This window comes from Corvus kubaryi, unplaced genomic scaffold, assembly GCF_017639235.1.
Source record: "Corvus kubaryi isolate FWS band 111438036 unplaced genomic scaffold, C.kubaryi_AGA036_p1.0 37300, whole genome shotgun sequence".
NCBI classification, from domain to species: Eukaryota; Metazoa; Chordata; class Aves; order Passeriformes; family Corvidae; genus Corvus; species Corvus kubaryi.
This window is the reverse complement of record NW_024581093.1, coordinates 18,622,733-18,649,701: the sequence shown is the minus strand read 5'-3', so window position 1 is coordinate 18,649,701 and position 26,969 is coordinate 18,622,733. Positions and strand designations below refer to the sequence as shown.

At 38.2% G+C, this 26,969-nt stretch overlaps 1 protein-coding gene across 1 annotated transcript in view; it reads right to left on the bottom strand.

The window, feature by feature from the left end:
• The window catches only part of LOC121664398 (transcription initiation factor TFIID subunit 4-like), a 144,824-nt gene that overhangs the window by 83,299 nt on the left and 34,556 nt on the right, over window positions 1-26,969 (bottom strand). The window contains exons 9-10 of the mRNA XM_042027681.1: window positions 24,707-24,821; window positions 17,119-17,288 (exon numbers count right to left, since the gene is read on the bottom strand). Of these exons, the coding sequence (XP_041883615.1) occupies window positions 17,119-17,288; window positions 24,707-24,821 (285 nt within the window). The remainder of the gene's footprint in view (window positions 1-17,118; window positions 17,289-24,706; window positions 24,822-26,969) is intronic.

Genomic DNA, 26,969 nt, shown 5'->3' with positions numbered 1-26,969 from the left:
TCTGCTCCTTCCCTGCCCTTGGCTCCCGCTCCACCGGGATCTGCCCCTTCCCTTCCCCTGGCTCCCGCTCCACCGGGATCTGCTCCTTCCCTGCCCTTGGCTCCCGCTCCACCGGGATCTGCTCCTTCCCTGCCCTTGGCTCCCGCTCCACCGGGATCTGCCCCCATCCCGCCTGGATCTGCCCCTTCCAGTGATGGCTGGACCACAGCCCCACTGTGGTCCCCGGCCGCGCCTCCCCAGCACAGTTCTCTACTCCGGCTATCGCTGGTGTTCATTTTAAGGATTCTTTGAAGTCGTTACCTCTTAAACTAACTTAATCACTGACTCCGTATCTTACATGTTACCTTAAGGATTTTAGCAAGATGCATATGTGCTTTTTAACTAATTTTTGCTTCATCATAGGGAAAAAAATAAATTAAACCTTTCTTGGTGCCCAATTTGTCCTGTGTAATAGAGCTGGTGCTGCGCTCAGGTTGCTGAAAGCTGAACATGTAATGGGAAGCAGACACACACATTAAATCCCAACGCTGCAACTGCCACCCAGGCAAATGAAGTCCTTGAAGTCAGGAGGATGATTTCTATAGGCAAGGAGCAATTCCTCCAAGTCAGACTAGCAATATCGAGGCCTATTTGAGCATGCACCATTTTATTATGCAAACACGTGTAAGCAAAGCCATCAATCAGAAAATCCTAGTCTGAAAGATAAAATGCAAGTAAGAAGGGACATTTAATTAACTAGTATCCAGAAAAGAGGCTTGAGATGGAAAATTCTGCCGTATTCTAGGTAAGGGTGTGAATGTGTAATTGTTACAGTTCTTTCAATTTCAGTGTAACTATAGCTACCCAACTTCCCTGAAAACACACACGCTCCTTTTATAACAGAACTGTTGCCATCTTGGTTTTTTACACAATAAAGGTCTTTCTAATCTTAAAGAATTTTATTCTAAGTAAAGTCAACCATTATAGGACTTTTCTTGTCTCTTTAACTCTTCAGAAATTAATCCATAATCAATGGACCATTCTCTGAGACACCTGATGCCTTAAGATTCTCGTCCTTCATCAGCCTCTGCAATATCCCAGTAACTTTCTTCTCCTAAAATCCTTCAACATGATATTCCCAAGTCCAGAAAACTACCTGCAGGCCACAGAGTCCCTCAGGAATCTGCTCTGGGACTTACTCTTTTTAATGGCTGTTTCAGGGACCTCAGGGGTGAGACGCCAAGCCCCCTCACCAAGTCTGCAGATGGCACCACCCTGAGCAGTGCAGAGGGAAAGGACCTGGTGAGTGAAACAAGAGGAACTTCATGGAACTCTTGAAGGACAAGTGCAAAGCACTGTGCCTGGGATGGACTCACTGGAACGACACGGGCTAGGGTCAGCAGCACTGATGGGAAGCACGGGAAAGCCTGGAGAGGCCAGCAGATTATCCAGGATCCAGCACTGCACCCTGGCACCGACGAAGACAAGTGGGTCGTAGCTACAGTAAAACAATGGTACCAACCCACCAATGATTTACCAAAGTATGAATATTGATCTAATATCGATATCCAACTGAGACGGACAAAAACTCTCTAACAGTTTAGAGTTAGAAAGTGCATGTTTTATTGGTGCCAGGCTCTGCGTGGGACAGTAATCAATTCCTAGCACCTTGAAAACCGTTTCAGGTCCAGCTCTCTTAACTATTTTAATTAACTCTAGCTGGGCCCGAATTCCTTCCTATTCTAACTAATTTCAACACAGCCAGCCTATAACTAAAATCTTTATATTTCTTTTAACTCTCTGTTTCACCAAGGGAAGCAATTACTCCTCACTCAGCCCCCATCTACAATCCTGTGTGTCTGGGTCACCCAGTACAAGAAGAGCTTGAAAAAACTTGAGTCTGGGGAAAAGTCAACAAGATGGTCATGGGATAGGAGCACATGACCTACATGAGGGGAACATGAGGGTTCTTCTTCTTGGAGTAAGAAGACTAAAGGGAGAGTTTATTGAGAAGATGGAGCCAGACCCTTTATTAAGGTTGCCTGGAAGAAGAATGAGAAATAAATTCATAAACTGAAACAGCTGTTTCTGACTGCATATAGGGAACAATTCTTTTAAGAAGACAAATAATGGAACACTTTGTACAAACAAGTTGTAGACTCTCCAACCACCCCAGCTTTTGGCCAGTTAATGCCCTAAACAACCCTGTCTAAATTTAATGTTGATCCAGCTTTGAGCAAGAGATTAGACCAGATGACTACTCAAGTTATCTTCCAACCTGAGTGATTCAACGATCCCTGTCCTCCTGTGTATGTCCTTCCATATTCCTGATTACTGCACAATACTCTGACATCTCTCCTCCATCTTGGATCATCCCCTGGCACATCTCCCAGTCTGTATTTATCCAGTAGGCCAGCTGGGCAGAGTCAGAGACCCTGAGCCTGGCCAGTCTGGGCCAGAGAGCTCACTGGCAGCCAACCAGGCAGAAGAGCAAAGAAAAGGAAAAAATGGGTTCATTTCCCTCTCAACTAAGACACACAGAGGGGCTCTATCTAGCTCCTGATTTATCAGTCGACTCAGAAGTGACCTGAAGGGAAAGAAGAAAGGCAAATAGAATATTCAATCACTTAAGGCTAAAATTCTTTGGAAAATAGGATAAGGGAAAAAGAATACAATCTTCCCCCCAAATGAATTAGCATCAAGAAACCAGACTACAAAAAGATTTTTGAAAAGTCATCTTGTCATCCACACGATTCATCATGTGCGGAAGCATCATCACCTCTTCCCTGCTCTAAATTACATTAGTTAAACCCTGTTAGCTTGGGATGCCAAAAGCAGGGTGCATTCCAAAGCTACATACTACATGAAGATTTGGCATGCTCCTTAGATACTTGGATTGCGCTTGGGGCAAGGGTGGGGAAATTACCAATTTCATCTACATTTGCAAATGCTAGCCTGGCTATACTTTCATACACAGTTGTTCACACCACTGACCTAAGATGTTGTGATACCATTGCTTAGAGCCTGTGGTTTTTTTGCTTTCTGCCACTCAGGAAAAAATGCCAAATAGAACCTGAATCTATGCACAGGGCTGGCAACTGCTAATTTTCATATGTTTCTATATTAAAGTCTTAGTTTTGTTTTGCTTTTTTTTTCTTGACTGCCCCCTCTCCTCCTGAGATCACTCTCATTTATACATTTCATAAAATGAAATGTATAAGATTTCATCCACTCTCATTATAAAAAGCATACTGGAATCCTGTCTGCCAAAGGAAAATAACACTTATCTCTAAATAGGAAAATCCTGATGTATTCTTCTAGTCTGCTTAATTACTTTTCCCAGTGTTAATAGGAAAAGGCTTCTCTTCCCTTTTCAAGATTCCCTAGAGTGATAATGATGTGGGAACAGAAATATGATGTATACTTTTAACAAATGTGTATACACATATATATTCTATAATACTAAACATAGTTAACTGAATCACAAAACACAAAAATCCTTGTTATTATTCATCTTTCTAACCAAGTCGTTGGACAGTGGGCTTCATCTACAGGTATTTTTACTTAGGCCCTAGCATTCTGAATTCTGGTCTTAATTGCACCATCTGATCTTTACAATATATACACTTAAACACGTGCAGAAACCAAAAAGAAAATTAAGATTAAAAAAAAACCAAAAAACTTCTATCAGTAGAGTGCTTTCCCTTTTGTTTTAAAAAAGTTGAACTTTTCTGATCTTCAGGTGATCATCTCAATGTGCTTTAAGTTTGATGATGTGGCAATCTTAACTTGCAGTCTTCTGATCAAAAGTATCATATGTGGAATTTGAAAAGAGTTGCTTGCTTTTAAATAATACATTTGTTAAATTTAGAAATTTTGGTTAACAACTATGTGCCCCAAGTCTTTAAAATTATTTTAGCAACGTAATTTTGAACTTTTCCTAGAGCTATGATAAAAACATCATCAAGGTTAAGAACAAAAAAGGAGCTGGAGCAAAGCAATGCTCCAAGCTATAATTTTAACCCATCTCTCCAGTTGAATTCAAGTTTTGATAGTTTTAAAGACAAAAATAAGGTCATACTCTTTATTCAAGTGCTCTTGCCAGATCTCTATTACATCAGAACTGTACAAGACCATCAAGAATTGATGACTGATTGAAAGGAAACTTCAATTCTTTGTGGCAGAACTCAGTTACAGCACATCCTCAGAGGCATCAGATGCTACTGAAGAGTCACACTATCCTATGTGAGAAATATGAGGGACAAATTAATACCCTCAAAGTGCAAATTTTGAATCTGCCAAGCATTATAGAACAACACAATTAAGTCTGCCTATATGTTAATTACATGTCTGGAAGCTTTAATAGCAAACCCGGGTTCAATCAGAATTTAATAAAGATCTACAGTATATGAGACAGCATGCAAAGAAGCGTGTTAGGATATTTAGTTACAAATAAACTATATTATATTTAAAAGTTTTCTATATTGCAACAGCATTACTGTAAGTCAGAACTTAGATAAAAGCTCCAAAAATGTTCAGGGGAAAAAACGTTCAGCAATATCATTCTGATATTGGCATATGCATCAGTAGCACAAGATTGTTTTTTACAAATATAAAAGCACCTAAACCTTGTAACTAAAAACTTTTTAGGTCTCAAGAAGTGAAAATTCTGCTATCATCTGCTTAGCTATCTGAAAGGTACTGGCTTTGCCGCACTTTAAAAGTTTAATTATATTTTATTGATCAAAAACTGAAACAAATCATAAGGAACAAATCATGCCCTATTTGCGAAGCAGAAGAAAAATACTGTCTTTGCAGATAGGCTTTCAGAGAATCAAAAAGTTACTTTAATAATTTATACTATAAGAGGACTGACAGGATTGAGAGCAAAGATAAAAAAAATTATTTGTAAAACATCAGGTCTGACTCTGATTATTGATGTGATAAATTATTGAGTGCCTGTATAAAATCTCTTTACGTTTACTCTCAAAACAAAAAAACTTGAAGAACTGGCTTTAAACAGTTAAACAGCTCATATTTAGGGCTTGAGTTGTCCTTCAACAGGAACACTGGGAGGGTGCATAATTAGTGCCTATTTGCCCTAACCACAGGTCAGAAATGCAGAAACCACTCACTCCACTCCTACCATCCTAACACCAGGAGCAACTTCTTGAACTTTAAATTCTGTGCATGAAATATTGGCCCAAGACCCAACTGGAACCAGACTTGTTAGGTCCAGGCCCCTTCTGCCATTACAGCTGGTTTGCATACTACAAAACAGAAAACGAAGTCCCTCCCCCTGCACTCTGAGACACTATCTGTTTAAGCTTTTATTCAGCCTCATTCAACACCATCAGATCCAGGAAAATGCAGCAAAGAAGCATCTGGTCAGATCTACCCACCTCCTTCCTGCCCACGGCACTGAAAGTGCTGGGCTGTGCCTTGGATTGCATCTACAACTGAGGCTCAAGCCCCCTTCCTCTGTTACCCCAAAAGAGCTACCACAGTTTTACGTGCCTCAGCCCCTCTGCAATCTTCCCCATCAGGGAAAGCAATGTATTGGAAACACTACCACTTCAATTCCTGCAGCCTCCCACACTATTCAATTCTTTAATAAAGAATTGAATTTCAAATTCCTTCATTTCAACAGCATAAGGGAAACGGACAATTTTACAGTTCCGCTGTAGATGTAGCAGTGAAACATTTAAAACACCTTAATCTCTGTACAATTACATATAATTAAATACAACATGACTTAAAATATACAGGAACTTCTGGAAATTACAAGCTGAAAAAGTTGGGGTGACAGGGAGAGCGGCTCACCTTCTGAAACTAGATAAGCAATATTTGTGTAAGACACAGCTTGTGTGGTCTCTACAGAAAGCGAGTCATGAAATTAAGAGAAAGCAATGGGAGGTTTGTCTGATACTGTTGAATTAATAACTCTAAATTGAGCAATCCCATTCAACTATCAGGCTGACTAAACACGAAGGGGAAACAATTCTACTGTACTAAGGGGCCTTGACATCCTGAGAAGCACAAATGGCAAGTACTCAACTCACTTCTCCAAATCTCATCAGGTAGAACTTAAGAATAGGTATGTCTCCAATAGAGCAGTGTCCTCAGCCCACAAAGTCATCCATCAATACTGCATTCCTAGTGCTATCAAGGGGAAAACCCAACCCTAAATATTAAACTAGAGAATGAGGGATAGAACACAGGAAAGGAAAAAACTAAGGAGGTTGTTTAGGTTCAGAATACCCTGGGGTTGTGTTGGGGGGGGCTATCAGAGCCCCAGACAGACTTTCAGTACTAAAAACTGAAGGCAGAGCTTGTTAAACAGTGGTAATGCAAACAGCAACTCCTAGTTCTGATGATTAAGATTAGAGATTCCTAGGGGTGAAAGATAACCTAGAGATCCCAGGCAGAAGAAACAGTAAGATAATTTTAGCTGCAATCTTCTGGTTTCAGTCCCTTATATAAAAGCTTCAATTTAAGTCTTACTAACTAAATGCATTAATAATTCAATCAGTGTTGACTTGCTGTACTGTTAAGCTGGTCTGCTGCTAGAAGACAGTATGAGGAAAGAAGAAACTACAGAACTTTAGTTGCTACCTTCACAAAAACAGCCAACCCAAACGAAGCAGTTGGAGCAGGCGCCTCAGAGGAACCTGTAACCTGGAGCGTGTTTAGGAAAGCCCCAGGCTAGGGCGTGTTTCCTGCCAAACGAGAGAATCCCTGCCAAGTGCTTTGAGATTTGGTGCACGGTCCCCTGGAGCAGGTACAAACCAGCACCCCCCTGTGAGGGGCAGATGGCCAAGATACAACCCACAGCCCCAAACCAGCCCTCAGCTGCAACAGGAAAGGTTCTGCAAACCAGTATCTGACACTGTTCAACACTTCCAGTTCACCTTCATAGGGAACAACGGCTTCGTTAGAGAGAATGACTTTTTATTGCCTCATAATTGTTATTTACAAAACCGTGGAGAGCCCTACATTCCTTACTTCAGGTAAGCTTGTCTGTAAAAAAACATTCCTCTTCTCACAGTGTGAGAATTAACTCATGAGCCAACTTCTGGACAACCTTCTTGAGAACTCCCGATTTGCTGGGAGTAGTGTTTGTCCTACACTTCCTCAGGACTACCCACCTCAGGCCGATTGCCCGGGAAGCATTTTGTGAAACTGAGAAACTGCTGAAACATCAGTTATTTTTTTAAAATAAATTCTGAACTTTCCTATTATTAAAATCCTCAAAATACATAGCCATGTTCAGTGCAAGACACAGCAGGGGAAAAAAAGATAACCAGCCATGTAATGTAACCTAAAAGAATAAAAATGCTGAATAAGATGCTACACATATTTTAATATTGTCTTCTTCTGCTCCCTCCAAAGTAAATGCCAACCAAATTATTTTAGCAAAGTAAGATTCAACTCAGACTTTTAAGCTCTGTAGTGTGAAATCACGAGCACAAAACCATTCAAAGTATGTTTCAGGCACTACAGTGGATTTAACTTTTTCAGTACAAACTATACTGTAATAAATACTTATGTATTTATATAGCTGTATAAAAAGTTAAGTAAACCTACACAGAGTCCATCATCCTTTCTCTAACAGTGGTATTAGGAGATGCTGCTAGAAGATTATTAAAAAAAAAAAAAAAAGTGTGTAGTGCTCACTGTGCACCAAAATTATGCCTTGGTCTGTCCTAAGTTAGGCCATCTTATCTGTATATTAGATCAGGATGGAATGTTTTCTCCATTAATTTTTCAAGAAATTTTTGCATCTGCAACATCGTAAAACAAAGAGTTCCACAACTTAACTACTCACCCTGTAGTGAGCAAAAACAACCTTTTTGCTTATTTTGAACTCTTACTTTCTAATTTTGTTTATTACACCTTATTCTTGTGAAAAGAAAACAAGCAAAATAACTCCACTCTAGAGGGTCGTATTGATGTCATTATTTTAACACAACAGATCCAGAGAAATAGTTGCATCCATGCAAAATCTATGTGTAACCCTAGCCATAGTCTCATTCTATTTTCTGCGCTGATTCAAAGCCTTTATATGCAAGTCAATAGGATTTGGACCAGGACAAAAAAAATTGATCAAGTAGAGAAAGAATTTCTCTAATTTTCTAATAAATTTCTTTCTTAACACTACCTACACAACTCGTGTTTTTTGATGAAAGTCATGTAAGACTGACCAGCAAAAAGCCTTCACTTCTCTAAAAAGCCTCAACCAGTGGCTAAGTCTGGGAACTCGCACCTAATTCATGCTTTCTGGCAAACAGAAAAACTACTTTGAGAAGAAGTCTGTGCTAAGGTATATATAACCAGACAATCCAGTTTCCAAAATTCTATCTCTAAGCTAGATAATTAAACAGCTGAAAGGCAGCCATTAATCATCCATAAAGTCTTTTTTATTACCCTTAGTGGTTTGTCTCTAACAGAACCAAGCTAGTCACCAAACAACATTCTGCACAGGTATGTGGAGGCTTGGAAAATGGAAGGAGTTGTCACAAATCATGGAAGCATATACATACAAACAGTGCATCTAGGAGCAGAGAGCACTTGCATTCAGACAGCAAGGAAGGCTTGCAGCTTGATGAGGGAGGACAGAAAGAATGTCAACTCTGAAGGAACATAAGGCACTACAATTAATTGTTTCCCTGCTCTCTTCTGTAATCAAACCGTGTATCACCTAACTTCTTTTAGAAGAAATCAAAATCTCAATGTGTTAAGCAAAGACAATAGCATTAATTTGGATGTTTAATTCCTTTTTTAAATAATTCAACTTTAAGATTATTTTTGTGCCATTTGATGTGTATGTTCTAAAGGAAGGGAGGGTGCTGAAGTTTTCAAAAGGAGGCACTGAAGGCCAAAGAGACTTTGAGAACCACAGCTCCACATCCTACCCTACGACCCCAGTAATCTGTGCTGCAGCAATTTAACAGTGTGAGGAAAATACAAAACACAGAGAAGGGCATGAGAACTGAAACAGGAGCAGGTCTCAACAAGTCAAATTAGAACTCACAGATTACAGTTATATGATCTTTCTTTTCGTCATCTTGGTTTTCCCAAAACAAAAAGTACAGCATAATAAGCATGTCCAAAGATATTCAGGAACACTCAAGAATAAACACAGAAGACTGGAAAACATGTTCACTATTTTTTGAATAACAGTACATGCCTCAATGGACTTTTGTGCTCGGTTACTCACTAGAGAGTCAAATCAAAAGAGATTGTTACAGGGACCAGACCAGAAAGAACTAATATGGCAATGACACCAACAGGAGTTCCTAAGAAAGCAAGAGAAGTTATTAGTTGGGAATTTATCTGTTTTCATGCACAGTAGAAAAATGTGTTTCCTGAACTAAACTCAAAATAGTAAACCATCACAGGACCTCAGGCTTAAACACCATAAATACATGATTATGACAGTACACCAGGTAAGACAGAGATGGAGCAGAACTCCTGTAACAATGTCAGAGATGACAAACACAGATGCCAGCATCTTATAGCACAGTCCTCACAGGAACAGAAGACACTCTCCATCACATCCACAGGATCCAAAGGAATACCAAGTATAAGAACTTGCCTATATGGTTCTGTTCTTTTAAAGCAAATTGTGTGAACAATACAATCATTTAGACAATTTTTTCCCCTGAGAAACCATCTCTCTGACACCACAGTCTGAACAGGTTTCACAGTTGTCACCACAAGCCTGAGGCCAGGCAGACTAGCTAAACGTGAGGCTTCATCTAAGGAGGCAGGATGGGCATGTTAGACAGAGAATATAGGCACAAAACCCAGGAAATTATAAAGGATACCAGAAGAATAGACCAAAGATCATAACCTGAATTTCAAAATGTCAGCACCTTCATCTGTGTATGCCCAGGATTACAATTAAAAGTGCCAAGATCAGGACACCATGCCACATTCATTAATACCAAATTGAGCATCACCAGATCATCCACCACTGCAAAAACTAACCAGGTCAGATATGGTCACTTAATTTTGTCAAAATAGCTTTAGTTTATGACAGTTTATGTTAAAGGTGCACTTCTACATTATTGCGGGAGAACAGATGGTGGTACCTCATCTGGCACAACTTTGTATTGCAGCTACTTCCTTGAAAACAAATACCCTTTTGTTAGCAGCAGCATGTCTTTGTACCAGTTCAATATTTGGCTCTGACTTACTTAATAAGGGACTGCAAAACTGGTTAAATCACAGATTAGCCCTCTCTGCATTACAACCATTGAAAAAAGTGTCAAATTGCCAGTGAGTTGTAGTAGATTCTGGACTTGGGTGCAGTAGACTCAGCAATGTGAAGGAGGCTGACAAATGCAATTCAAACTCATGGGAGAAGGAAAGACTAAAGGAAGTTTATGAAGTTTCTCAGTAATTTTAAGAAATGAAAACACTACAACCTTAGTATGAGCAGCAGGATTGCCAAATAAACATAATGAACAATCATTCCAACATATTTTAAAAAATATTACCTTTTACTTTTTCCCCCTTAAACGATCCTTGAAGATGCTGCTCACTGATCAATGACTTCCTCCTCCACAAAGATGTTCCAACATGTGTTGAACGTTGGGGACATTAGCACCACCTCTAGAGCATGGAGTTTGCCTACAGGGATAATGTAAGTCAGCTTTATTGCAATATTGAATGGTTCTCTAAGGTTTTCTTTTTATTGTTCTTATTTTACATCCACGGACTTTATAAATGAATCTGGTAGAGAATGCATCTCCACAGAATGATGATCTTAATTTTACTCTCCTTTGCAGAGACCAGGAAATTTAAGCCATTCAATTCCCAGATGCAAACTTATTCTGAGGCTGGGTAACATATTTTGGTGGGCCCTGAAGGCCAGAACTGCCTTCCAGAAATAGCAAGACCTTTTAAAGATGGTGCTTTCACTACATTCACAAAACAGAATGAAAAACTGGTGAAAACAAAATTATTATGGTGAAAACAAAACTTGAATTCTCTAAATATTTCTGAGAGCAAGTAGTATGGTCATGCTCTCAGCACAACTGGAGTAAAACCTTTGAAAATGATGCCTAAAGAAACAGCATCATTTTCTGCATAAATAATCATAGTTTCAACATAGCTAAATTAATCATATTTATTTTGAGAAATTACTGCTTCATGAAATAACATCAGTTCTGATACCTAAAGGTGATACTGCTAAAAGCATAACTCAGATTCTGTAGTCTTGCAGAGCCAATAAGATTAATAAAAAGAAAACCTTGGAAATACACAAAAAATATTGAACAGAAGCTGTCCTACCTTTCACAGAAAGGCAGACTCCAAGCTCTCAGGTGGTACTGAAGTTACCATTCCAACACATGTTGGGACATCTTGTAAAACAGGAAGTCTAATCATGGACCTATTAAAGAAAGAACAACAATAAGGTTTAACATTCTGCTAAAGTACTTACTGGTTATGTTTATTTGGCAACACTGCTGCTGATACTAAGATGGGAATGTATTCCCACCTTTTTTGAAAAGGAAATAATAAATGTAGATAACATAATTGTCTTATTGTAACATTAGCAATTAAGTTGGAATATAAAACCAAATTATCTATTGAACATGTACAATAAACTCCAATCTCAATATAAGGAACAACTGCCACAACCATGGACATTGGTTAGAAAATTGGGAGCAGTACACACCTTCTAATCTAAATACAATTTCTAGCAAATGCTTGTTTCATACTAATGAAAAAAGCCCAAGCTACAGAACTACTATGGATGTCAGAACGTGGATACATCTCTACACCTGCCATATCTCTGCAGTGCCAGACTGAAGTTTACAGGAACTAGAGAAAGTCTGTGCTTTTGGCATGCACAATAACTTGCAGTTTGAATTTTCCAGTACCTAATACGACTTTTTTTTTCCCCTGAGAAAAAGCAAGTAGAATCTCAGAGAACTCCACTGTAGGTACAGTTCAAGCAGACTAAGCATGTCCTTAGGATGGTGCATGACTTCAAACTGCTACACTTATGAACAGGTAGGTGTTAGAGCAATCCCCAAACACAATCAAGAGTTATGTCCACAGGCATTTGAGGAGATCATCCTGACAAAGATGCTGATGGAAAAAATTATATTCAAATGAGTATTTCGGTTTGAAGACAAATCAACTTATGGACAAAAAGCTAAAAGTTAGCAGTGAAAACAACCAAGTCACATCAACAAAAAGCACAGTGAAAACAAAAAATTATATTCACAGGCAATTGGAGAGCTCAACCACTGTAATTGAAGCAGCTATAAAAGCCCTCTAAAGTAAAGCAACCAGAGAAATAACTCTACTTTTATGTTAGACTGCTCTGTTTATGAAAGAGCAGTCATCAATAGGACAGTTTCATGTCATTCAAACATGAATACAAATGTTGACAAACACACCCAGGAAAGGAGGATGACAGAAAGACTCACTGAACTAATAACAAATGCTTAAATAGAGGCTGAAATCACCTGGCCTGGTTCCATGAAGGATACCCCTATGTGTTTTAACATGGTTTGGCAATATAAAACGTCCTCTGGAGCACACAAATTCTTTCTTTTAAATATATACATATGCACACAATTGCTGCCACTGTGATGCCAGACAGTAGATTCAATACACTCCAGAATACAGAAAACACAGATAAGCTATTTCTGTATGTTTTAACATGCAGTTTTATAGCAGACATGCAATTCAAGTGTGGCTGAACAAAGAAAGAATCAAGGCAGAGCAATGATCAATATTTCATCAGACAGAATTAAAAAGATATTTTACATGTAGAATAACAAAAAGGTAAATCTATAAATTATGTTCAGCCTCACCATACAACTGTTCTATTGACAGAAACAGTGGCTTAATTCTAACCAGACAAGCTTCTCTGAAGCTGTTTCAAACAAGACTGTAGGCCTTTCAACTACTGAACCAGGAGAAACTGGATTCATCAGCACATTTGCAAACTTTATAATAATTGGCATGCACTACTATGTGTGTTCTAGACTAAAAATGTATTTGTATGAAGCAAGAGAATCCAGGACTACGTTTGTGGTGGGAAATATTGCAGATGTATGCTAAGTCAGTGTAAGACTTTTTCCAAAGGACATTCATAACAATGCTAGGAACAAACAAATACACCATTTTGTAAAATCATGCTATAGAAAATTTGATTGCTTAACGCAGATGTAAAAAACTCTAAAAGAATGTGAAATTAAAATATCATTGCTGATTCTCCAATAAATTTCTATCATATGTATTTAAGTTAAAATAATTTGAAAGATACAAGGTGAACAGTTAAAACGTATTCAACACGGCCAAACTAGTCCCACATTTCTGAGAATGCCACATCTGTTCTATTCAGCCAGTGCTCTGCAGCAATAAAACTGAAGTAGAAAAATGGGGTGAAGAACACTGAAAGTGAAGAGAAAGAGAGAAAGGAACAATATAAGTCAAAGACTAGAGTATGCCAAACTCCTGCTTAAATATTATTGCAATATGACAGTTAATTTATGGTTAGGGTTCACCACAAGTTGTGACATTTTAGGGATAGTTAATAAAAGCAAAACGGCATCACCTGGTTGTAAAAGAAATCAGTTAGAACTAAAAGTTGTGGGAATTAATAAGCTGCTGCAGATGCTAAGCCTAAGGTATCATGCTCTGTTGGTCACAAACTATAAATCCAAGATTTTTGGAACCTCAGTGAAGGTTTAAGAGACCAGCAAGTTCTCAGAGAAGTACAAGAGACAGCTGTTCCCTTTTTCCAAGGATTTAGTTATCAGGCATTATAAAAAGGATCATGTTTTATGACATCCTTCACTGTGTCCTGCTACCTCTCACTAATATTTATTATGCATTAAAATGCAGTGCAGCCTCATTCTTATCTGCACTCAGAAACCATGCTGTAATCAAGGAATTAAAGCCAAGGAGTCTCTATTTTCACGAGATGGTTATGAACTACAGAAAACTGTCACACTTAAAAACCTGCTTTATTAAGTGTTGCCTGTTGCCTCATTCACTGAACAGCAAAAACTAAGAATGTCAAAAACTAGTTTCTAAAACCTAACTAACACAGCATTCTTACCCAGCAAGAAATAACTTATGAATGAACAAAAGTGAAACAATCACAAATCATTACAGTTGTTTTTCTTGTATCATTCCCATAAAACCACGTGGAAAAGCCAGGAGTTTTCAGCATTATTTATTTGTGAGGTCTAATCAGCTTGCTTGCCCTCTGAAGAAACACTGCTTGTTCTACTAACAAAGTTAAAGACCTAGAAAGTTTTAGGAGTTGGTAGGCACATGCGTGATGAATATCAATCTCTGCATCTCAACTTCCCAAAAAGAGAAACAAAAGCCTTACAACCCCTTGTATATGTTTCATTGTGCTATGCTGTCATGCAGAAAGATCAGGGTTTAAAGTTTTATGATTCCGTACGGAATAACAAAAGAAATACATTATCTGCTGAGAAATACCCACTCTTGATTTTGCATCAAAGAAGAATTTGAAACAGTCACAGCCTTGCCTTCCTACATGAACAAATGTCAATGATTACCAGCCCAAAATGACTAGATACAAAATTGGGTAAGGAAGCATGCGGGAAGAGGATGAATATTCTTTGCATGAATTACCTTTCAGTTACTTCTTCCATTTATATGGATCAATATTAGTCCCTTAGATTTAAAAAAAACTTTGGATTGTAACAGTGCCAAGCTCAAGTAGAGATAAGAACATACAATATATTAAGGAACCTCTTTCACTATGACTTTGAGGCAACTGGCTGGTGGTTACTGCCAAAGTCGGAAGAGCATCTGCTCTCACTTTAGCAGTTTATATTCCAACTCTGGAATGGTGAATGGAAGCACAGTCTCTGAAACAGCCTTTGGGGAACACTACTGAGTTGCTTGACAGAGCTCTTACTCAGAAAAGAGAGGAGGAGATTAATATTACAGAAAACTTGAAAGATCTAGCTTCTGAGAAAGGAGACAAGAACAGTTTCCTAATACTGTACACACCACAAATCTCTCTTTTACTAAAACATTAAAAACCTGCCCTAAAACTGAAGTGATTAAATATGAATAGACCTAAAGGTAGAAAACAACATCTGTTTAAGTCATATTCAGACAAAAGTAAGAAGAAACAATGTATCTTATCTCATTTGTCAACAGACATAATGAAAACAGGAGAATAAGAACTCACATAACAGACTTTTTTCTAATGTGCTTGAGAAGGTCACAGGCACTTTGCTTAGTCCTGGTGTTGTCACAGCAACATATGGCAACACTGAGTCTTGTCATGAACTTACAATGTCATTATTTTAAGTGCCCAGTAGCACAAATTACTAAACTTGTGTGTGGTCCTAAGCAAACAACAAATCTGGCCACACACAGTGAAAACCCAGCTTCTAAAACTTCAAAATCAGCTGAAGGAATTCTCTCCTCAAGAGCCATAGATCCCAGATAGTAGCCACTTCTGAACTCCACAGCCACTTTCAAAACTATAAAAGGCTTCATGTAAAACCAAAATAAAGCTCTAAAAGTGGCTGCAGGAGATCACTAGGAGTGGCCGCTCTTCTGGATTCACTGCTTTTGAGAAGTAAATCCCTGCAGCTGCTTTTAAAAGCTTTGAAAGTTTCATTTTAATTATCAAAGCCAATAAAGCTTCAAAAACAGCCATAGGGATTTGTTCCTCAGAGGAGCAAACCCCAAAAGGCAGTGATGAATAGTGTGATGGGTTCTGTGGCTCTTAAAGTATGTACAGATTCCTGTAAGTCCTGCACATGTAATTACAGCTCCATGTTGTGCAGCAGTTGTTACAGCCAGACAGCTCATTAAGGCTTATGTGGCAAATTCATTACTGATTTCCCATTCTTTTTAACAGTTTTAATATCTGTTGCCTTTTCCCCTTCTTACACCTGTATCAACTATTATGTGAGCATCCCTCAGAACAGTTTCTCAGACACATTTCATGAAGACCTCGCTGGCTCCAGTGTCAGGTGGTGCTAAGCCAGTCCCAACAGGCAGGACACACTTTCCCAGCCGCACCACACGCCGTCATCACATCCTCACAGCGAGGTGACTACAGCCTGCAAAAGCATTCCTTTCTCTGAAGGGGAACTTAAAATGGCATTTAGTAAAGTACAAGAGTGAAGTCTGACAATAAGTCAATGAAGAACTTGCCTGCAACTGCAATATAAAAAGGCTCCCGTTAATTCAATGAACATAAAACACAAATAACATTTCAGAAGCAACCACATGACTTAAAAAAACCTAACTGCACTGATTTGCAACAAGATTTTGGTCTTATCTTTAAAACTCTGAGAACTAGATCCCTAAAAATTTGTGCCTTAAGCACAGGTTTGAAAGAGATACAATTTTCACCCCTAAACAATTGGAGCGTAGTACGTTAAGACACTGATGGCACTGAAAACACTACCAAAATTATGTTGAAAAATATATATTTAGGTACTAGAACACATAGTGCATATTAATAAAGTATGTAATATAAAATACATTCTATCTTACAGAAGCATATTTCCTAGCCTTAAAACATCGCTGATTTCGAACAGTTATTCTACTAAAGTTTTTAACTTCCATTTTCCAATGGCAGAATAAATAAACATAGCTTTTTGCCATGATAAATAAACACAGCTTTTTGAAAATATGCTGTAAGAAATACACTACAAACTTAAATAGATGCAGGTGTTAAGAACTGAATAACTGGTTTGTATACGGAAAGAAAATCTTGACAGGAAACTTAAACATTCTGTTAAATGTTATTCACAGGTGTCCTCTGTGACCTGTACTACTTACTTTACCTCTCTGTTTCAATCTTCTCATGTGTAAAACATGAAGGAGGACTGTGAGAAATAATTAATGTTTGCAAAGAGCTTTGAGATCCTTGGATATAAAAAACATGTGGGAAAGCATGAAGTTTAAAAGTACCAGCATGCTATTTTATTTCCAACTTGAGGTAAGTTACTTTTATCACAAAAACCTTGAAAGTTTAGAAATACAGAATTACATAATCAAATGCTTAAAAAACCATCTTAAGTGCTAAGCATATTCTGCTCCTCAGAACCTCATCACTCTGAAGGAAACACTCTCAGAAGGAAAGGATGTGCTTCTCACCCGTTTCAAGTATGCGTTTATGGAGAGGTATAGCAGCAAGAAAGGGTTCATCTTTACAGGACTGGATCTGGGTTCCAACCAAGTCAGAGTTGGTAGCCATAATTCGGGCACTTTCTTCATTAAGATTAACACCAGCCATAGAGGCAACATCATTGATGTCATCGTCATCTCTATAATTAAAAAAAAAAAGCCATATAAAAACAATTCTGCATGAAATACATTCCTCTTTTTTTATCATCTGCCTCTCCACAAGTAATCATCATGCCACATGCCTAATGGGTGGGCCAATTGAGGTACAACTCCACGTGTCTCCATTTTCACAGAATATATTCTACACTCAGAAATAACCACGTATTTCTCTGACCATATTAGGAACACATCAGAAGCAGGACAATTTGGTAACAGAAGGTGTGACAAAGGTGTCTTCATCTCAGAGTCAGTGATATCAATGAAACCAGGATGACCGGGAAACTAAAGGCAATGATCACCACTAACAACAGAACATCATGCTTTCCTCTTTATAATGAAAACTATGCACAAAATGGTAAAATAAGTACCAGAAATTAAAAGTAAAAACATGAATTTGTAATCCTACACTGTTTCACAAGTTCCTACTAAAATGGGCATCCAAGCATTTTCAGCAACAGTCAGGAAAGATTCTTTGACTATGCTGAGTTCACAGGTAATCCTGGGTTCCAAGTGTGGCTTGAGTATGCGTTAGTATTTTCTCTAGCAACATACAAAAATCAGTTATATCAACAGGTTTTAGGAAAATGAGCTGCATTTGAGAAGACGATAGCAACTCCCAGGCCATTTTCTGCCCTGCAATATCCTTTTTACCAGCTTGAGAAAGTGCAAATAAATTTGAGTTTCCATACCAGTATCTCCCAAGCATCTTTTACCTCCTACCTCTCTGAGGTATGACTCAGAGCTGTGGAAACAGCCATCTGGATTTAGCACATTCTGTTTCACAGCTATTATTGACACAAACACTATTTCAACGTATTCTAGAGAGATTACACAACCTTTGAGAATATTATTTTCAGAATATATATATGGAAAAAACACATTCAAGTCCAGACTCCAACTACCGTATGTAGTAAACAAACAGAAGCCTAATTTAAAAGATATTTTAAAAATTCTTACATATATAATGTCCTATGCTAAAATACTAAAATACTTTATCATTTGTAACAAGTTTAATGCCCAGAGTAAAAACCAATAGCTCCAAGTAAGGTCTGAGAACAAAAGGAGGGAAATCCAGAAATCCATAATCTAGGTCCTCCCTCTCCTCCCATACTTTTCCTGTTGTCTGCACTACAGCAGCCAATTTTGGTGAAAGACTTTTATGGTTAGATAGATACTGGTTTTGTTTTCTTTTGTGGGAAGAAGTCAAGAAGGGACTTTTCTTTGTGTAAATCTGCAAAAATGTGCTGAACACTTGAGGGAGAAAAAGGAATATTTTACAATGCTTTTCAGAAAAATGCTACAAGAATTTAATTTCTTAATTAATTAAGCTTCTATTATTTTCCAGGAGTGTTAAGCACTTGATTTCTTGTCTTAAAATTAAATTCCTGAGAACAATGTTGCAACATCATAGAATGGTTTTGGTTGGAAGGAAACTTAAAAGCCCATCCAGTGCCACCCCCTGCCATGGGCAGGGACACCTTCCACTGTCCCAGGCTGCTCCAAGCCCTGGCCAACCTGACCTTGGACACTGCCAGGGGTCCAGGGGCAGCCACAGCTTCTCTCGGCAGCTTGTGCCAGAGCCTCAGCACTCTCACAGGGAACAATTTCTTCCTAATATCCAATGTAACCTACTGCCTTTTAGTTTGGAGCCATTCCCCCTTGTCCTGTCACTCTGGCCCTTGTAAATGGTCTCTCCTTGTCTTTACTGCAGGCTCCGTTCAGGTACTGAAGGGCGACAACTGGGTCACCCTGGAGCCTTCTCCTCTCCAGGCTGAAAAATTCCAATTCTCTCAGCCTTTCTTCCTAGGAGAGGTGCTCCATCCCTCAAACCATGTCACTTTTACTTCTGACATGAGGAACTGGCTCCACACCCACACCCGGCCTGCCCGGGACTGCCTGCCCCCAACACCACACAACCAACACTGACTTAGATATTCAGTGACCAGTTCAAAAGTTTGTAATTCCACGAATGCAAAACCACAGGCAAAACTGAAAGAAAGAAAGGTTTTGTCGGGTTAAAACCTGAATGCTTGAAATAGATTGAGAATCACCCACGACTCACAAGGCCCAAATCCAACAGGCTTCAAACCATGGGAAAACCAGACTCCTATCAAGGCAGCTATCAGAACACAAACTCTGAACTACGTAAAATAGTGGAAGCTTCTGGAACACAGACTTGAACCCAGAATTTCAAAATAAAGCTGAAACTGACCACAGTACTAACACAGTGGCGATCCCCCGGCGCAGGTGGGTCCAGGTGCCACTGCTGGCAGGAAGAGCACGAGGCCCCGGAGGAGCCTGGTGAAACAGGAGCGAGCAGGACCCCGGTGCTGGCTGCACACACAGCCCTGGAGGAGCCTGGTGAAACAGGAGAGAGCAGGACCCCGGTGCTGGCTGCACACACAGCCCACCGCCCCGCGCTCTTCAGCGAGTACTCGGCACAGCTGGGCACAGCCTGGCCAGCTGCAAGCAAGTCTCAGCCCTGTGTTTCCACATCAGGTTGCCAGGACAGAGGTACTTTCATCTCCTTCAAGCAACCATCCATTATAAAAAAACAAAAATCAAGACAGCAGTCTTGACTTCCAGAACACAACTTTTAAGAGAAGTTTATACTTCTCTCTCCTTTTATTTCAGAGCTGAAGAAAGTACAGTCGGTCTTTTACCTTCCTTCTGTGTAGCAGTTTAGCTACTCCAATTTGTATTTAGCATACAGATCTGTGACCACATTATAAATAAATATTTTCTGAAATAAAACCAGACAAGTATTTCGGGCACAAACTAGATTTCAATGGAATTATCAAAACCGATACAATAGCACTTACAAAGACCATCACTGTAACTCCTGGACAGAATAATTTTCTTCCTTCTTACACTTGGAAGCTACAATTTGCAAGCACATCCTTTTTTTTTTTCTTTCAGTATTACATGGAAGACAGATAAGAAATATATTAATCACAGCTGGGACTACAATTTTTTCTGACAAGAAAAACCCTATCCATATATTCTTCTTTACTTTAAGGAACTTCATGACGAAAAATATTTGGATACTGAAACATACATTTATATATAAAGAGAGTTGGTATTCTCGCCAAACAATTTCCTATAAAAGTGAACTTCTAAGCCCAGATAAGTGAGTTTTCAGAAGTCATTCTGTGGAACAAAGATGCCATCCAGTGGTCGTCTAGACTGATGATTACTGTCTATCTTTCCTCTTTCATCAGAGCACAGTATTTAACAATTTTGTATTTCTTGGTATATATTATTATGCTAATTCTACTGTTTCAGTAAATATTTCTGGTTTTTACTGAATTAAATTCTGACTCTTATAGGATGAATCTAACATTCCAACACACATGATATTTTTAAGACAGCATGAGTTCTCAAACTCCCTCCAAACACAAACTGTATCTTCAAATAGTCGAAGAGTCCAATTCTTCCTCCTATATTCAACCTCTTTTAACAACTTTCTCTTTCCTCTTCATTAAAAACACTCATGCAATTACTAAAAAAAAAAAATCTTATCTGAAAATAAGCAAGAAAACCCAAAGTATTTGCACAGTTATCTGTAAAAGGTTTCAAAAATTTTGTTTAAACTAAGACAAGCCATTATAAAAATCTGGTAGCATTTTCTTTATGAACAAACCTTAACTCCATGATTGCACAGTTTTTCTTCCTCATGCACTTTGTGAGATTTGAGCCAGTGCTGTTCCAAACTGCAATACTGAACTGCTCCCAAATAAGCCAGAAGAATGCATAAAGCAATTGAGACAGCATTAGACTATTGATACCCCTCTCTCTTACAAGGGAACTGCATGTCATTAGTACAAAGTCCCTACATGTACACAAGACTCTTGAGAAAGTCCACAGAGTCCATGGATCACACGATCAGACATTAACAATACATTGCATAGAAATGGTGCCGTGAAATTACCGAACAGCCACTACTGTATTATATTTTATAATGGCATAGGTTCTAGTTACACATTAATTAAAATGTTTATTCTGACTTTCATGCTATAATTTGAAATGTGTCCCTAATACTGCTTTGCCACACAATTCATTTATGGTCTATGCAGAATCTTCTCCCTGATAAGCAGAAGGGATGACAGAACATACCACATTTACAGTCAGCAATTTTCTATATTTTGAAATACATGGAAAAATCACAGTCACCTTATAGCTTGAAATATTCACTTCGAAAAACTAAGAAACTTCAAGGGTAAGGTTTTGTCATATACCATTTTGAGATGCAAATTTTGAAGTTATCCATTCAACATCTACATTAGCTTTCTACCACTTCAAGGGCAAGCTGCTTTGCACATTATTAGATGTAACATCATGCATTGTGAGGCATTTTGTCAGAGCTATGCTGTTAAACTTTTATTTTTAAAAATGAAAATAACACTAGACAAGAGATTTTTTTGGCTATTCAAGGGAGGTCTGAAAACGAATTTTTTATTTCCACATAGACTCTACCTCAAAATGCAGCCAGGCAGCAGAATAAAATACAGGTACTAAGATCAGCTTCAAATGATCTCAGAGGCTTCACAGAGCTACCTCTGGAAACAAACCCCATCACACTGGCTGTATAAAACCTGACACTGACAGGCTCCAGGAGGTCAGACATAACTTGGAAACACCACATCAGAAAAAGAAAGGTTGCTGTGCAAAGGAAGGAGCGCCTGGCTACCTGGCACCCTATGGCAAACAAAACACAGCATCATCCCACACACCAAGGGATAGATCTGCTCACTTCTGGCCTTGCCAGGCAATGCCACTGAGCCCTGCCCAGCATAGTTTGGAAGTGGTGGGATAATGCAATAGGACAAACATCCACCTCTGTCCTTGGAGAAATGCAGAGCACATATGGACCAGTCCCTGATCCAACCAAACCTGCCTTGAGCAGGAAGCTGGACCTTCCAACTGACATTATTCCATCTCAGTATCAGGAACAAAAGTTTCCACTAGTTCCCTATAGGGGCCACTACCTGAACTGTGGGTAAGAATCAATTGAGAGCCTGCTGCTTTCACCACCATCAGGAGGAGCTGGTGTCCGGGGGAGCTCTGGGGGGACCAACGAGGTGATGAGTAGCAGCTGTAGACAAATATGCAAGGCCCTGGCAGACTTCAGGGGGATTTTTGCTTCTCTCAGCTACAGAAACCTCAAGCTGGCCTGTTATGGTACAAACCTAAGCCTAGACCTTTGCTTGCAAAACAAACAAAAATTACTAGAAAAGGAATTCAAATTTCTATCCTTAGGTATTAATAGAGTCGAAAAGTCAACTAACTGGGCTTGTCTGTAGTTCTCGCTGAAAAATACAGCAACAATAAATTTAATACCAAAAAAGGTGACCTAACATTTCACAAGCACAGCTTCATGTTGCAGAAATCTTGGGTTGAGAACTCTGCATCACAGAACAGCTACTGTAACAAACAATGAACTCACGTAAAGTCTTGCAGTTCATTAATAAACGTTGACCTTAAATGCATAGATGCAATTTGCAAAATTCTTAATTGCTAGATCTTTAAAAAAAAAAGTTCAAATTTCTGTTTCTAGTGACCAACACTTGGCTCACAAAAGTGAAAAGCTCAAGTAAGTTATTTTAAAGAAAGCAGAATGTAAAATAATGAAACAAATATGCAATAATAAAACACTAAGGGCAAAATAAATTTATACATAACACAACTATTTTTCAAAATTCTTGCTTTGCTTTAGATGCCAGTTTGCCTTCTGGCTAAAAACACATTCTTCACACACGCTGGGAATGTTGAGGAAAACTAGTCAGCATTCAGAGGATTAATACAGATTTCCAGCTCTGTGCCTTTAGGCTTAATAGTCAGACATCTATTTGTCCTCAGGAGAGGTTAGGGGTTGAAATGCAAATATGCAAACAACTGAATTCTTTGTTAAGATATCAGGAAAAAGCTTGATCTTTGCTGCTGTTTAATAAATCCTTGCAATTTTATGGACTTATTTAAATGCAGCTTTGTGTCTTACTATTTAGAAGGAGAAAACAATGTAAGGAAACAAACACATTCATTCTGACTAAAATTTGTTCTCTAGAGGAAAAATGACATACACCCTTGACAGCTTATTTACCAAACTCACTAAAGATTTATTGATTTATCAATCAGTGCCTTGAGCACTTGCTTCTCCCCAAGGGAAAATTAACAATTCCAGCTAACCTAATATATTCTATGTATAAACTAAGTGAATGCAAGAATCAATCCTGGCACAGTTTACAACACCCAGTTAAAAAAATGCTGTCCCTTTTGGTGTATGTAAAATTGAAAGCTATACTAACGAAGAATAAATGCTCATGTTGCTTACAAACATAAAAAATACTTATTAAGACAGTACAATTGAACCCAACAGACATTTTAATTCATTTAAATACTCAGTGGGAGGCAAAAGCATTGGAAAATGAAAAATTGAATGATTTTGCTTCCAGATTAATACTAAGTACTACCACTATTAGTTACAATACTGACATGCCTCAAAGCAGAGATATTTCAAAGAGCTACAAATTCTCTTTTACTTCACCTGCAAAAGGATAAGCCTGAAAATTAATTAGTGGTTTGATGATGTCAGAGCAACATAAGAATCCTAGATGAACATTAAAATCTAGGAATATTTTGTCATTCAATAAAGAAAGAAAATATTTTAACACAACTAAAATGGTGTTAGCAAGAGCAAAATGCAGTAAACATAAGATCTGCTTTCCATTACAAAAAGTAAAAATATCCCAAATATATACGAAGAAAAGTTTGGAGTACTAAAGAACTGGCAGAGCAGCTCAGTGCATCACTGCTACTGTGCTGAACCTTTGCAGCACCTGATTCCTACAGGGGCCCACAAACCACCCAACCTCCATGAGCTAAGGAAGCACAGGAAGCTCAGATGCAGCAAAGTCTTCTCTTTAAAACCAAGAGCAACACTCCCCCCAGGCAGGGATCCCCTCCCAGGCCCCTGGGATTGTCCCTGGCCGAGGAGGGGCCTCTCCACAGAGGCCTTGTCCTCACAACCAGGATCTTCCCAGCAAGACACATTCCAGAGGAGCAGTAGAATCCAATACATAACAACAACCAGAGATTCTTTTAAATCCTCGTGCACGTAATTCCATTCAGCAGAAGTTTTATTATAATCCACAGAATTTAGGGTTTTGCTAAACATTAAAATGTGCATTTAGAGAAAAATCCTCAAGATACGTAATGATCCCCTCCCTTTTTAAAAAATAGAATTAAGTATGAAAATTGCCATCCAATCCCAGCAAAAAAAGACAGGAATTATTGTAAAAGACTGCCCTCTGGTGTTACACCAATTCTAAATTCTGTTTTATACTTCAGATCCCCCCCCCACCCCACCGCATTTTTTCATTATTATTTTTTCTTTTTTTACCTGAAAGAACCACCTCCAGGGTCATTCAGCTTGTTTTTCTGATTTGCAGAGACCTGAACACCAAAGCCCCCAGGACTTTTACTGGCTTGTATTGTTGGTGCCTTCCCTACTGTGCCTGAAAAACACCAAGCAATGTTATTATGAGCTGTCTTAGACAATTTACATCAAAGAACCTTCTGTCCAGGAACTAAATTTAACTGTCTGTAAATTGCAAACAAAGGAAGTTATTATTTTTAAAGATTACATGTTTAGAAGAACAATTTAAAATACAAAATTTATATTAACATTACAGTTTGTTCAATATCTACAGAACAGTGAAGATTCCAAAACTGAAAACCACTGGCCATATACAGCTATAATATTTATAATGGCTATAAGTGTGTTTGCAATTGCCAGTAAACCACTTTTCTGGATAATGTATATAGAATAAAGAAGGAGAATTTGAAATGTTCAAGTCAGAGTCACTCAGGGCATTAACTATGTCTTTTACATTTTCTATATAGAAATTGTTCTTTATTGCAGTGAAAAACATGTATTTCAGAGCTGAAAGCACTGCATGTATTTTAAAATGTTTTGCATTGCATATAAAAGAAAAAACACTATTGCCAAATTTGACACACACCCCCCATAACAGTTTGTCTTTTGCTTTCTGATCTTGAAAACAATGATTCAAAAATAATTCATGTCTGTATCTAGACTTTACAGATCTCGAATTACAAGTAAAACAGGACTTTCTAAATGAGCCAAAGTGAGGTGGACATTCAGTAAATTAAAGAGATCTTAATTCCTCTCTGACATGAAACTTTTGGAGTAAGCACTCCTTGACTGCCTAAACACATTTACTTGGGTTACATTTTGTGTTTCCTTTAATCCCACCTGTGTTTTGGCATGTAAAAATAACTCATGTCTACTTGATTTAAAAGACCTCCCCTTTTTCTTGTGTATCACTCCATTCTATTGAGCATTACAGATGTAGTGTTTGAGACTTTGACAAGGACATGGAAGTTGTTCCTGCACCCCAATGACTCAGTTGCATATAAATGGCATGGTAAGAACCTCAGTAGAGTTATAGTATTTTTCTTTCATGAATAATAAAAACCTGAAACACAACTATCCTAATAAATCCTTTTAAGAACACTTCTTGGCTAATACAAAGCTGTTAGCTCTGAATGAGTCCTGCATTGCTTTTTTTTTTTTTTTATTTTGAAGTCTTCATCAACTCCAACATATGATCTTAACGAGAAACTAATTTGATAGAGTTTGTTGAGTTCTCCATCTGTATAAATAAACTGTAATGTGGACTCTCAACATTAGCAAATACAAAACCAGATTTAGGACTTCAGGGTCAAGCCTGGGGAATAAAAATATTTTGTCATCGGAATATTCAAGGTCCATGAGATGTCACAGACAGCATTAGTTCATGGACCAGACAATTCATTCATCTATTCCAGATGAACTAATGGAAAGGTTTTCTACTAAGTGAACTAGAAGGAAGGAAAGAAATAATACAATAATAAAAATTAGCAGATTTCTGCTTTGTACAACTAAGATCTAGAAGATTAAAAATGTGTTAACCTTGAAAATTACTGCAATGGCAAAATTAAGCAACAGCACTCCTCCAGAATTAATATTGTATTTCTTTGGAATCAGTATCAATGCTTTGTTTTCTACAGGTGATAATTTTTCATCGAAAAACACCCCCAAAACTCAAAAGGGTACAGCAACAGAGCAGTTCACCTCTTGGTCTCAGGAAAACAGTATGTCTGCACTGGATATGGAAGAATTAAGTCTCACATTCATCCCAAGTATATGTAATTCTACTCAATGGATCTGGCAAAGTGAATGTAGGATTTGGGATGACATTTAAGTTTTCTGGTTTAAATAGATCACAGCTGTGCATGACTAAGGGTTAGACAAAAATATGCCTAAAACATCCATTTTTATTACGGGGCAGAGCATATTTTGAAAATTAAAATCACCTGTGGGCCTAGATATTTCATGGGATTGGTAATGACATACAGAGTCTTTCACCACTGGACTCTTGCTTCAAATTTTAATTAGCATGATTTAGAAAAACAAGCCCAAATTTAGGCACTTATAAATTCCTAGCTGTATTCCAGCATAGGTTAAATAGCTGCAACAAATACTCTCGTTAATTACTTTATTATTTGGCTCAATTCCTCCATCCATAAGATGGAATTCACCTAATTTTATACCAGCAGAGTGCTTTGGTAAAGGAGCGTGAATTTTTCATGCAGCAACA